Source organism: Canis lupus, chromosome 15 (assembly GCF_048164855.1).
Source record: "Canis lupus baileyi chromosome 15, mCanLup2.hap1, whole genome shotgun sequence".
Taxonomy (NCBI): domain Eukaryota; kingdom Metazoa; phylum Chordata; class Mammalia; order Carnivora; family Canidae; genus Canis; species Canis lupus.
Window position 1 is genome coordinate 60730006 of NC_132852.1, and position 13910 is coordinate 60743915.

Genomic DNA, 13910 nt, shown 5'->3' on the forward strand with positions numbered 1-13910 from the left:
GGCTGGGGGCCTTTCCCTGGACAGGGGCCCGGCCTCAGGCACCACTCAGCCAAGCGGTAGAGGCGTGTGTCTCTGGCCTGTCACACTGAAACCGTGTCACGGGCACAAGGGACCCTCTTGGCGCAGGAAAGAGCAAGTCGGAGCCTGGCTTTGGACGGACCCGCAGGTGGCCCAGGGCAGCGACGGCTGAGTCCCGAGCTTTAGGATCATGGCCGGGGAACACCCAGGGGCGCCCGGCAGCGGGTGGCATCGGCGCCCACTCACCTACTTCCTTCAGTGAGGCCGCTCCACCTCGCGCTGGGGCTTTCAGACTCCAGCACACAGAATTACTTATTGTTTCTGCATCGGATATTTATTTTTATTTTCTGTCTATGGTGATGCTTTGGCCTCTTTTAGCGCCGTTCTGGCTGGGGAGAGGCTGCCCGCATGGGGTCAGTGGTCCCTGGAGGGGGGAGGACCTGGCACGGAGCACCATGCCTTCTGCTGGGCGCTGAGCAGCCCAGAGCCACAGCCCCGGAGACGGTGCTCCTCTGGCTTGGTTGCCCGGGGTGGGGAGCTAGGCACGAGGGGCCACCCCGCAGCTCAGAGGCCGCCGGGATTCCTCAAGGCGGCTGCCCTGCTCTCCTTCCCCGTGGAAACCCAGTGAGGGCTGCGGCCTGGGCCCTGCCCCCTTCCCACTGCCGCCTCCTGGCCGCCCCGGGGGCCTCCTGGTGGCCCCGTGTGACATGCCATGCCGGCTGTCTCTGGATCACAGAATATGATGAATTTTCCTTCTAAGCCCCATTTCTAAAGATTTAAAACAAATTTATTAATGAGAGATACACAGAGAGAGAGAGGGAGGCAAAGACACAGGCAGAGGGAGAAGCAGGCTCCATGCAGGGAGCTCGACGTGGGACTCGATCCCAGGACCCCAGGATCACACCCTGGGCTGAAGGTGGAGCTAAACCGCTGGGCCACCTGGTCTAAGCCCCATTTCCATCTCGTCCTGTGTCCCATTGACTTTACTATTCTGTACCCAACATGTATATTCCTAGAACAGATTCTACGCAACCAGTTTACTCAAGGTTGCAGTTGACCTCGGGTTATAAATACGAGGCTAATGACTGATACTATTTGGAAACCACTACAGAAGAGAAAAAACCCCGTAAACTTCACTAATAATCAATTAAGTGCAAAAGATCATAGCGCAGGGACTGCTTTAAATGCACTAACATTTGTAAACATAAACTGTCAAAATATCTCCCAAGACAGAAAGAGCCAGGTTCACTTGTGAATCCTATTGGACATTTAAAGAAAGAAATTATACCAATTCTTTATCATCTTTACCTGAAAATATAAGCAGAGTAAATAATTCTTAACCCATTCTTTGAGGCCAGCATTACCAGAATACCAAAAACAGATGAAGACATTACAAGAAAGGAAAACTATAGATGAATATCTTTCATGAACAGAGACGAAAACATCCTCAACAAAATATTAGCAAATCAAATCCAACAATGTACAAAATAATTATATACTGTGACCAAATGGGATTTATTCTGGTGTGCAAGGCTGTTTTGAGAGTTGAAAATCATCCAATGTAAGCCATCACATCAAGCTAAAGAAATAGCACATGATCATATCAATAGAGGCAGAAAAAGCATTTGACAAAATCCAGTATGCATTCATGATAAAAATGCAGTAAACTGGTACTCCTGGGGGGCTCATGCCCTTCAGCTCAGGGCATGATCCCAGGGTCCTGGGATCGAGTCCCGCATCGGGCTTCCCGCAGGGAGCCTGCATCTCCCTCTGCCTGTGTGTCTGCCTCTCTCTGTGTCTCTGATGAATAAATAAGTAAATAAAATCTTTAAAAAAAAAAAACCAGTAAACTGTGAATACAGGAGAACTTCCTCAACTCGATAAAGAATATCTCTAAAAACTTCAGTTTAAAAAAAAACCCCAAAAAATAAAAATAAAAAATCAGTTTAATCACAGTTAATGGTAAGAATCTTTTTCTTTAAGATTTTAAAAAAAAGTTTATTCATGAGAGATGCAGAGAAAGAGGCAGAGACACAGACAGAGGGAGAAGCAGGCTCCACACAGGGAGCCTGATGTGGGACTTGATCCCAGGACCCCTGAGCCAAAGGCAGATGCTCAGGCATTGAGCTACCCAGGTGCCCCTAATGATGAGAATCTTGAAGCTTTCCCACGAAGAGTAAAACAAGACAAGGATGTCCCATCTCTCACTTGTTAACATCATGGTGGGAGTCCTAGCTGATGCAATAAGACAAGAAAAGGAAATAAAGGTCTACTGATTGGGAAGGAGTAAATGAAATTGTCTTTGCAGATGACAAGAAGAATCATTGAAAAAACTCCTGGAACCAATAAGTGATTAAAGAAAAGTGGGAGGATACCAAGATCCAGAGTCAATCCTTTCTAAATATGCCAGCAATGAAAAAGTAGAATCTGAAATTAAAAAGACACCACTTACATTAGTACCCCCCAAATGGAATACTTGTATGTAACAAAATATGAGTGAGATCTATATGAAAAAGTACTAGACTGATGGATCTTACATAAGAACTGGGTAAATGGAGAGGCATCCCATGTTCATGGATAGGAAGACTCAATTTTGTCAAGATGTGGGTTCTTCTCAACTGGATCTATAGATTCGAAGCAATCCCAATCAAGGTTTCAGTATGTTATTTTGGAGGTGTTGATAAATTGATTCTAAAGTTTAAAAAGAGAGGCAAGGGGATCCCTGGGGGGCTCAGCGGTTTGGCATCTGCCTTTGGCCCAGGGTGTGATCCTGGAGTCCTGGGATCAAGTCCTGCATCGGGCTCCCTGCATGGAGCCTGCTTCTCCCTCTGCCTATGTCTCTGCCCCACTGTCTCTCTATGTCTATCATGAATAAATAAATAAAATCTTAAAAAAGAGAGAGAGGCAAAAGACCCAGAATAGGCAACACAGTACTGGAGAAGAAAGTGAGAGGAGTGACGCTACTTGACTTCATGCCCTACTCTAAATCTATGGTAATCATAATCTATGACCCTATAGCAGAGAGAGGGATATTGGTAATTAATAGACAAAGAGAGCAATGGAACAGCTTAGAGAGCCCAGAAATAGACCCACGTAAATATAGTCAGCTGGTCTTGGACAAGCAAAGATAATACAATGAAGAAATGGCTTTTTAACAAATGGCACCAGAACAACTGCGTGTCCATATGCAAAAAAATGAACCTAGACACAGACTTTACACCTTTCACAAAATTAAGTCAAACAGACTTAAGTGTAAAATGAAAAACTATCAACTCTTAGGTGATATGGGGAAAACCTAGATCACCTTGGGTATGGTGATGAGTTATTCGATGCTAAATGTGTGATCCACAAAAGCAAAAATGTAGAAGCTGGACACTAGTAACATTAAAAACTTCTGTGAAAGAAAACATAAGGAGAAAAGAAGAAAACCCAAAGACTGGGAGAAAATATTTACAAAAGATGAATCTGATAAAGGACTGTTATCTAAAAAAGTTAAAAGAACGCTTAAAACTCAAAAACAAGAAAACAAACAACCTGATTAATAAATGGCCAAAGGCCTTAATGGACACATTCCCCAAAGAAGATAAACACCAAATAAGCACATGAAAAATTGCTCCACATCATACGTCATCTGGAGAATGTAAAAAACAAGCAGATATAGGTAAACATCTCTTAGAACAGCCAACGGGATACTGTCATCACTGGGCAGGAGCATGTGATGCCACTCATGGTGTCCAGTCATGGTGTGACCAGGGTGACAGCACCCCCAGGTGCATATATCACAGTCACACTGTGATGTGAGGGAGATACCACAGCATGGTGTCCACACTGTGATGTTGGGGAGACACCCCCATGATATCCACACTGTGATGTAGGGGAGACACCACCATGATGTCTATGCTGTGATGTAGGGGAGACACCCCCATGATGTCCACACTGGAATGCTGGGGAGACACCCCCGTTGTGTACATGCTGTGACATTGGGGAGATACACTCATGATGTCCATGCTGTGATGTGTGGAGACACCCCCATGGTGTCCATGCTGTGATGTTGGGGAGACACCCCATGACATCCATGCTGTAATGTAGGGGAGACACCCCCATGGCGTCCACACTGTGATGCTGGGGAGACACCCCCATGGTGTCCACACTGTGATGTTGGGGAGACACCCCCATGGTGTCCACACTGTGATGTTGGGGAGACACCCCATGATGTCCATGCTGTGATGTTGGGGAGACACCCTATGACGTCCACACCATGATGTTGGGGAGACACCCCATGACGTCCACACCATGACGTTGGGGAGATACCCCATGATGTCCACACCGTGATGTTGGGGAGACACCCCATGACATCCATGCTGTGATGTTGGGGAGACACCTCAGCCTGATGTGCTACAGACTATAGTATAGGAAATGATCCCCACTTTTCTGCTCGGCGTCCTTGCCCTTTGAGCAGGTCAGAGAATAGGCAAAGCTGTGTCCCCCCCACGCCTGGTGGGCACGAGTACAGCACACTGTTGCCCCCTCTGGGCATGGGGAGGTCCCAGTGCCCCAAGGACAGCTCTGCGGGTTGGAGGTTGACAGATGAGGCTGTCGACAGGTTAGTGAGCAGGTGCAGAGAGCAGCCCCAGGTCAGGCGTCAGAACAGGGACCCCGTCCCCCCAACTCTGCCCAGGGGCTCCTGGGGCCACTGTGGTGGAGCATTTTCTTGTCATCGGACTCATGGGCACGCTTCACCACTAGGGAGACACAGACCTGCTCTCCAGGGCATTTTCATCACCGCCCAGCCAAACAAGGCCTGCCTGGGAGCCGAGCAGGGCCCCGGGCAGACTCCTGGGTTGCACTTCTTCCTTCATACACGGGGCGGTGGAGGGCGGGAGCGGCTCCCTCTGCGGGGGAGCCCCGGCATGGGGGCGGAGGTGGGGTCTGTGGCTCCTGCAGAGTCCTGCCCGTCACCCCACAGCCCACCCCACCCACCTGCCGCGGTGACCCTCCTGACCCCTCCCAGCGTCCACCCTGGTTTGCCCACCCTGGCCTTCAGCAAGAGCGGAGGAGGCAGGCATGGGGGCCCCCGGGAGCTTGGGCGCCCGCGTCAGAGCTTGCCAGTCAGGGTGCGCATGGGGCAGGGAACATGCCCCTCTACCCAGACCCCAGGTGACGTGAGGCCAGCCTAGGCCACGACACTTGGGCCATGGGTTCTGGAGAAGATCAAGGGAATGAACACAGGTGGGCACTGCCCGTGCGCCTGGCACTCGGTACCCCGACCCCAGCCGCGCCCGGACGTGTGCCTGCAGGTTGGGTGGCCCGCATCGCAGAGGAAAGCCCTGTGCCTTCGGGGAGCCCTCGGGTGGACATGGGCCCCGGGCTCGTCGCGAGCTCTTGCCTCTGGGATCTGGGCTGTGCCGACGTGACAGGAGCCAGGTTACTTCCCCGTGTGATTGGGGGGAGCGGGTGTGAGGACGGTGCCCTTCGTCACTTGGGGCCGGGGCCGCGGCCAGGTGCTTGCATGGATTTACATCATCCCCGATGTCGCAGAACACGACACAACATCTTTGTGTCCTTCCCCTGGAGGGGCCTCCGGATTGCAGTGTTCCCTCCCTTTGAAGGTTTGACTTCGCCCTTGACCCTTGCATTGTTTTTTAGAGCGGAGATTGCCCAACTTCCCGCTGCTGGTGAGTAAGCGGCTCGCTGCCGGGGCAGGACCGGACCCACCGGGTGACGGGAGGCCTGTGCGGTTTCATCATCTGGGGATGCCCCCTCCGCCCGTAGCAGCTGGGGGGTCGCGCGCAGCCTCTCAGGGCTCCTGATCCCCCCTCACAGGTCAGGGAAGTGGCATGATGGGCCGGGACGTGGGAATCGAGGGGCCAGCCCCCGTGGTGCAGCTGGGCAGGCGACCTGCCCCTGGGGACGGAGGCAGCCATTGCCCGAGTCCTAGACGCAGCAGGTGGCACCTGTGCCCGCAGCTCCTGCAGTCAGGGCCCGATGCATGCTGGCAGGGACACTCGTACAGTCCAGGTCCCCACCCGTGACGCCCGCCCCGGGGTCGCACGGAGGAGCCGCCCGCCCTGGTTTTCTGAGCCAGGAGCAGCGGCTGGAGGATGCACCCTGGGAGGCAGGGCGGGCGTCTCTCTGTGGCTGGGGTTCCACAGGGCTGAGGCTCTTTCTTGCTGAGCGGATCTAACACACATTCCGTGTTTGGCTCAGAAAACTTCCCCGTGCGTCCCCAACCACCTTTCCGTGCTGCCCCCAGTCCACCCGACTGCCCTGAACTTGTGGCGTGTGGCCTCCCCCGACAGCAGGTGTCTGCAGGCTTTGATTCGGGCCACGTGGCTCCACGCCGGGATGGCGGTGGGAAGCCCACTAGATCCGGGGGGTCGTCTGGCAACGCTGCTGGGCACGGCGTGGCGCCAGGTGCACTCGGCAGGGGAGCAGGGAAGCCTGGCTCCCCATGCCCCACTCTGCCCTCCCCGCCCTGTGGCTCCTCCATCGCTGGTCAGATGGGCAGGGGTGCCCACGGGTGACCTGGGCAGGGCGCTGGGGAGAGACCCACGGGCCAGCGCGCAGCCACACGCTCTCGGCTCGGCTCATCCGGTCGGCGTGTCACGTGCTACCAGGATGCAGGGGAGGAGCCCCGGCAAGGCTCCCGGGAGATGGGGACACTCAGGTGGGTCCCGGGACGGAGGAGGGCAGCAGGGCAGACGCATACCAAGGTATAGCAGGGCGTGGGGGGCCCGTGGAGACTCGGATGGAACCGGCACCACTTCCCGAGGGACGGTCCTGCGCGGACGACCGTCTCCCCTGAGACGCCCGGCTTGGCTGTGGCCCCTCCGGCTGCGGCCCCTCCCGCGGCCCCTCCCTGTCCCTGAGCCAGCTGACCTTTCCGGCCTCACGACGGCTGTGAGCCTGTCGCCGATGTGCCTCTGGCGCGGCCGGTCCGCTCTGTCCGGGGTCCGGCCTGCAGTCCGTGTCCAGCCTGCAGGGACGCTAGCAGGAGGGTCTCGGCCTGGCTCTCTGCCCTGCAGGCCTCACCCCTCCCCGGGTGGCCTGAGCCCGTCGCACAGCACCTACGGCCCCTCTCTCCCGTCCCCCGGCTGCCCTCCCAGCTTCCGGGCGGGACAGCGCTGGGTCCTTCCCCGAATGCGCCATCCCCTTGGCAGCGGCTGCGGCCTCACCCACGCGTGGCATGGCGCCCAGTCCTCTGCAAGGTGGGTGAGGAGGGGCTTCCCTTAGGGCCCACCCTGCGCCCCCGTGGCACGGACTTGGGTGACGGGACCTGGGCTTGGGGGTGCGCTCAGGAGCAGCCGCCACCAGGGGCGGACAGACAAACAGGCACGGCCCACAGAGGCCCCCGGGAGGGCCCGCGCCGTTTGGGGTATGTGGCCACGGGCGGGAGCGCTCTCTCTGGCCGGCTCTGGTTTGTGGCAGCTCTGAGGCAAGCAGCGGAAACATTGGGGACATCGATCTGCGACGGAGAGGAACTGAACAGGCCAAGCTAGGGCAGGGTGGGCTGGAGGCGGGGGCCTCGCGGGCAAGTGCACAACAGGGTGAACTGTCCAGGGCTGGCACCTGGCCCCCGCACAGCGGGTGGGCCGTGAGTGCTCACCCGATGATGCCTGTCGTGCAGCGTCCCTCAGGGGCCATCTCGGGTGGACACACAGATCCTGAGTGGAGGAAGTGCGAGGAAATCCGGAGCCCAGACTCTTCTTTTGGAAACGAAATCGTTGAGGCACCTGCTGGAAAAATAGCATTCAGCCAGTCCGAAGCCTCGGTCAGCTCCTCGCCGGACACTGACCTTTACTCTGTAAAAACAGTGACAGACGCGACCTTGACCTCCTGACTGCAGTGATTTCCGCCGACCTTGTTTTGGTGGCCGCTGGAGCTGCGGCCAGGGGACGGGGCAGAGCGAAGCCAAGGTGCTCGCCCGCCGCGGCCCCGGGCAGGGGGCCGTGCATGGGGCTGTGCATGGGGCCGCGCATGGGGCCGGGACGGGTGTTGTGATGCGCTCGCTCCTGGGGTCCTACGGGAGGATGCAAGCACCACTATAGGGACTGATGCTGATTTATGAGGTCGGGGAACTGGGGACGACGGAAGTCGGCGCTCCGCCCGGGTCCCTGACTTCACGCGCCCCCACCCAGCAGGTGCCCACCTCGGGTTCTTACCTATTCCTCTCACCATTGTCCATAAATGTAGAGTCACCCTGACGTGATTTCATATTACTGTTTGGCACACAAGCTGTATGCTCTGCACCTCCCCATTTTTAAAAGATTTTATCTATTTATTGAGAGAGAGAGAGAGAGAGAGCAGGAGCGGAGGGAGAAGCAGACGCCCCGCTGGGCAGGGGGCCCGACGGGGGCCTCACTCCCGGGCCCCCGAGATAGATCATGACCTGACCCGAAGGCAGGTGCTTCACCAACTAAGCCCCCCGGGCACCCCTGGACCTGCTCGTTTTTATTGGACATTATGGTAAACTTGCAAAACTTCAGTACTGGACATTTTCCCCACCGGTAAACGCAGAGCTGCCTCCTTCTTGCTAAGAGCGGCCTAGTTCCCAGGGGCTGGCTGTCCACGTGAGCCCCTCAGGCCCCAGAGGCAAGCGGGCCCCGGTCCCACTGCCTTTAAACGCACAGTGACATTCTCACCACCCCCAGAGAATATCCGGGAAATGGGAATTTTCACAAAAAAGAATCCTGGTAAAAATTCAGTCCGACGGGGCACGTGTCGGGGGGACTCTGGGTTGAGTGTCAGACTCTGGTCTTGACTCAGAGCTCAGGCCGGGCTCTGCACTCGGCAGGGAGGCTGCTAGAGATCCTCTCCCTCTGCTCCTCACTCTCGCTCTCTCTAAAATAAAGTATTAACTCTTATTTTTTTAATTTTGGTCTGAGCCAGAAAGTCAGGGGAAGCCTGGGGTCCTGGAGCCCATTCCACAGCCACGGCCCTGGCCCTTCGTAGACTCGGGGTCCAGCTCCTCTCTGGATGCTGTGCTCCTGCCACACCGGGGAGCTTGGCACCAGCTCCGGGGGATGCTGGGCCTTTCCTTCCATCCTCATCGTGGGAAGGGCTGCGATGCGTGCGGGTCCCTGGGCTGCGGGCCTTCTGCCTCAATTCTGGGCTTTGCCGCGGAGACCTGGCCAGGGTCCCTCCCTTCCCCTCCCTGGGCCTTGGCTTCCCCATTTGAAGCTGGCAGGAGGCCCAGCCCTGCCCGGCTGATGTCTCCGGTGCTCCCTGGGTGTGCGGGGGACGAGGAGGGGTGCCGACCGGTGGACCGGGGATGCCCCTTGAACACAACAGGCGAGGCCTGGCTCTGCGTTCCTGGTTAGAACAGCACTTTGGGGCAGCCCGGGGGGCTTAGCGGTGGAGCATCTGCCTTCAGCCCAGGGCGTGACCCTGGGGTCCCGGGATCAAGTCCCCCATCGGGCTCCCTGCATGGAGCCTGCTTCTCCCTCTGCCTGTATCTCTCTCTCTGTGTCTCTTATGAATAAATAAATAAAATCTTTAAAGAAAAAAAAAAAAGAATTGCACTTTGGCTCCAGGTGGAAACCATAACAGGACAAACACAGTCGGACACCTGGGCCGGGAGCCCTCCCTCCACCCACCATTTGCGCAGGGCCTTGGGTGCGCAAGCAAAACAAACTTTTTTTTCCAGACTTATTTTGAACGCGGCCACAAACACGCAGCGCGGGCAATCATTAACCGCCCATTCAGGGGGAAGGGGAGGGCCGGCCGCACCCTTTATAGGGCGCGCGTGGCTCCCAGCATGCGAGCATCTGGCTTTTGGCACTGAGCGTCGCCTGCCTGCGAGCCACTGCCCGCCAGCCGGTCTCCGAGCGCCACACCTGCGCGACAATGCCTGTGGCCCCCGCTGCCCGTGCCTGGCCGCCTCTGCTCCTGCTGGCTGTCCAGCTCGGCGCCACCGCTGGCACCCCGCAGCCGTGGCACTGTGCGCCCTGCACCCCCGAGAAGCTGGCGCTCTGCCCTCCGGTGCCCGCCTCCTGCGCCGAGACCGCCCTGCCCGCCGGCTGCGGCTGCTGCCCCATGTGCGCCCTGCCACAGGACGCGCCCTGCGGAGTGGCCACTGCGCGCTGCGCCACTGGGCTCAGCTGCCGAGCGGCGCCAGGGGAAGAGCGGCCCCTGCACGCCCTCATCCGCGGCCGGGGCGTCTGCGTGCCCACCGATCCCGCCGCAGGTAGGACCGCAGCCCCACTGGTTCCCCTCCCCAGGACAGACGACTGGGGTGGGGCGGGGGGTGCCGCCGAGGCCCACGGCCGGTGCGGAGCAAACCCACCCACGGCCAGAGCACGGCAGGCAGAGGGTCTTCCGGCACCTAGTGAGGCCTATCACTGCGTGGTCCAGCGGCAGGTGCCCAGGAGAGGGCAGGAGAGGCGGGAGGGCTCCCAGGACTCGGTGCCAGGGTCGGGGAGGGAGGCCACGGGGTGCGCCTGCCACTGGGTGGCCCAGGACGGGGATCCCTCCTGCCAGCCGGCCCGGGGACGTCCTTTATCACGGGCTGTGGGGACAGCCTGAGATGCCCGCTGCTCCAGAGCTGGCGGGAGTGGAGGCTGGGAGTCTGCATTCACTGCCATAGAAAGAAGGTGTCTGATGTGTGTGTTGCCCCCGCTCAAGGACTGGACTGTCAGACGTTCCTGACTTGCAGAGGGGAGCAGAGGAAACACCCCTCCGTCTGTCCCTCCCCGTGGGGCCGGTGGCTGGGCTGTCCCGGGTCCTTCCTGGAGGAGCCCCATGGTTCCGTAACCCTGCTAGGGCATCGGCCCGAGTGCATGGCCCTTCCCAGGAGGCTCTCTGCCTTCAGAGTCAGTGAAATGGGCTCATCCTGATGGTCCCCAGCAGAGATGCATCCCCAGGGCCCCCCAGGAAAGCCAGTTCTCTATCTCCGTCCATGCACCGAATCCCAACGTCCATGTGGCTTCACTCTTCCACCCCTTTAGAGGCAAAGACTCGGGGCGCCCTTGCCAGACCCCCCCCGCCCCCACATACCTGAATTACACAATTGCTGTTGGGTCGTCACGTTCCCAGGAAACTGTCAGAAGCCCTGTTCAGCGGTAAGGGGGTAGAGCTCAGGATCAGCTCGAGCAGCCTCCCAGCCCAGCCTGGCTGCCGGGAGAGGAAGGCGCTCCCAGGGGCGCAGGCGCCCAAGCTCGGGGGAGGCGGTGGGGGGCTCACGGGTGTGCGGCGCTGCACGTTTCAGATGCCAAGGAGTCCTCGGAGAGCTCGGAGATCACCCAGGAGCAGCTCCTGGAGAACTTCCACCTGATGGTCCCGTCGGAGGAGGACACGCCCATCCTCTGGAACGCTGTCCGTAATTACAAGACCGTGAGATCCGACGACTCCGACAAGTTGAAGGTGAGGCCTTGGGGCAGGTGCCACGCAGAAGCCGTCGGCCCCCTGCCTCCCGGGGGCCTGGGAAGGATAGACCTTCCCCACCGCAGCTGTGGCTGTTCTCCCACCAGGGGCCTGCTGGGCTGTGTAGCTTTGCCCGTGTGTCGCCCTAAAGCTCAGGCGGGGCCTTTACGCTCCCTCCCCGAGGGCGCCCGCACCCCCCCCTTAAACATTGTGATCAGAGGCATCAGCTCTGCAAGCATGGCCCCTTCTGTCGTCCCCCGAAACTGTCCCCACCCAGCACTAGCTCCCTGGTCCGGGCTGAGCCGACGGCTGTTTTTCATTCTACCGCTTGAGGGCGACCAAGAATCAAAGTTGGGGACACGGGCCGGTCTGTGAGAGAAAGAGCCAGATGGGACCCATAGGCCTGGGCGCCGGGTCTGACCCGCTTCCCAGGTGCTTCGGGGTTTTGTCTGCAAGGGTGATGGGTGCAGACGGTCCCGTTGTCTGTGGTAGCCCGGAGGGGCCGTGTCCTCACTCCACGTGGCTGCTGTGACATAACAGCACAGAGGAAAGGCTCACGGCCTAGGAGCTTCTGCTGCGGGAGAGGCCGTGTCCTCTCTCCAGGCGGGGGGGGGGGGGGGGGGGGGGGGGGGCGAGTCCCCACAGGGCAGGGGCCCGGGAAGGCCTGGTGGGGACGCACAGCCCGTTGGGTCAGTCCCCGTGTCACTCACGGCGATGTGGACCTAACTGCCCTTCCAGGAGCCCTGCCGGCGGGAGCTGCACGAGGTGCTGGCACGGCTGGCCGAGGAGCAGGCGTCCAGACAGCTGTACAGTTTCTACCTGCCCAACTGCAACAAAAATGGGTTCTATCACAGCAGACAGGTATGCACCTTGCTCGGGGCGCCCTCACGGGTTGGCCAGCCTGGCACATCCCCGCAGAGCCGCCCTTTCCCCGGACAGGGCATCCAGTCCCAAATACGCCCTGCAAGGCCCCCCAACCAGCCGTACTGAGTCAGACTCCGCCCCTCCGGGGCCCAGGGCAGGGGGGTGGAGGGACCCTGCAGTCGGCCAGGGGCTCTTGGTCGCTTGCGCAGTGAGCCCGGGCAGGTGGGCAACAGGTCCCGTGCTCTGCACCTGTGTCCCGGCTGTGACACCAGAGGGAGGGGAGAGCTCCGCTCAGGAGATGGAGCCAGCCCCCTGCTTTCCTCCCCTCAAGGGGAAGCAACCACCTTCAGGAAAGAGTGTTTCCGGCCTCCCGGGTGATCACTGGGATGGGAAACAAAGCGAGGCTTCATCTGGGGGAGCTCTTTAGGACTCCAGGAAGCTTGGGCTCTGGGGGGATCACGGGAGGGTCACCTCCCCCTTCCGGGAGGAGGCTGTGCTTTCCTGATGAGGAACCTGCCCGGGGGCGGGGGGTGGGCACAGCGTCCAAGGTGACAGCAGCCACACTCGGGACGTGTCCCTCCGGGCCCAGCTGCCCTGCCGTCGGGGTCACGAGGCAGACAGCTGTGTGCACCGAGCCATCTACCGCATGCACAGCCTCCCTAACAACCAGGTGCTCAGCCTCAGTCCCTATCTTAGGAGGAGAACTGGGTGGGGGGCGTCTGTGCCCTTGGCCGCGGTCACGGGGCGCCCCCTCCTCCCCGCCCGTGGGCCGCCCCTGACCTCGCGCTGTCCGCTTGATCTGCAGTGCAAGACGGCCATGGACGGCCAGCGCGGGCTCTGCTGGTGCGTGTACCCCTGGAACGGGGAGAGGATTCCGGGGTCCGTGGAGGTCAGAGGCGACCCCAACTGCGGGCAGTATTTCACCGGGCACAGCTGAGAGCACGTGCGCTGTCCTCTGTCCCTTCACGGGGAATATTTAAGTACATAGTGTATTTATAGTCTAGAAATCATGCACACTTATCTACCTATATATGTATATGTGTGGGAGCCACTTTTATACGTGTTGGTGAACGCATAAATCTGTAGTTTATTTATTCACTGTACATGTATTTTTTCGACACAGTTGCTGTGCTGTTATTTTGTAAATCATGAAACACGTTAGAGGCACTGGGTGTAAATACTTGATTTGTAGCTCCTCAAAGTTCCCTGCTTCTGGTTCTAAAAAGCAGGGGAAAAATAAAGCCTGGAAAATGCAAAACTTAAATGCGTCACAGTGCTGGGTTTTTGTTGTTTGTTGTTGTTCCCTTCAAGTGACCTGAGGGGACGGTGAAGCCGTGCTTAAGGACTCACCCTGTGCCCACAGATCCCAGTCTGTGTAGACGTGCAGGGAGAGTTCGGGGCTGATTATGGGGCCCGAGCTGGACGTGGCTGTGTGGTCACACGCACCTGCATGGTGTGGACGTGGTGGGTGGGAATAAATGCTCTACGAAGGAACACGGTGGCTGCGTGGATAAGGACCAAATGCTCCCCCTTTGTTTCCGAAATCCCCTCACACACCCCCTTCTCATGCAGCTTTGGTGTTTCAGGCTCCCTGTCCTGCTGCTGGCAGGTCTGCCCTTCCCCTACCACCCCCCTGCCTGCCCCACCCCCTGTCCTGGGGCCTAACC

The 13910-nt window shown here is 58.5% G+C and overlaps 1 protein-coding gene across 1 annotated transcript; it reads left to right on the plus strand.

Moving 5' to 3' along the window:
* The first annotated feature begins 7241 nt into the window (after nt 1-7241).
* Nucleotides 7242-13507, plus strand: IGFBP1 (insulin like growth factor binding protein 1). The gene is made up of 4 exons (XM_072777629.1): nt 7242-10204; nt 11225-11379; nt 12118-12240; nt 13049-13507. Exons 1-4 carry the CDS (start codon nt 9865-9867, stop codon nt 13178-13180), a joined length of 750 nt encoding a protein of 249 aa, XP_072633730.1. The 5' UTR covers nt 7242-9864; the 3' UTR covers nt 13181-13507.
* The last annotated feature ends 403 nt before the right edge of the window (nt 13508-13910 follow it).

What these genes read in the sequence shown, in the direction of transcription:
- IGFBP1 (XM_072777629.1), top strand. Translation starts at nt 9,865, where the DNA reads ATGCCTGTGGCCCCCGCTGCCCGTGCCTGGCCGCCTCTGCTCCTGCTG. An exon ending in ACGACTCCGACAAGTTGAAG is followed by an intron (nt 11,380 to 12,117) that starts GTGAGGCCTTGG and finishes CTGCCCTTCCAG; the next exon opens with GAGCCCTGCCGGCGGGAGCT. An exon ending in GGTTCTATCACAGCAGACAG is followed by an intron (nt 12,241 to 13,048) that starts GTATGCACCTTG and finishes CTTGATCTGCAG; the next exon opens with TGCAAGACGGCCATGGACGG.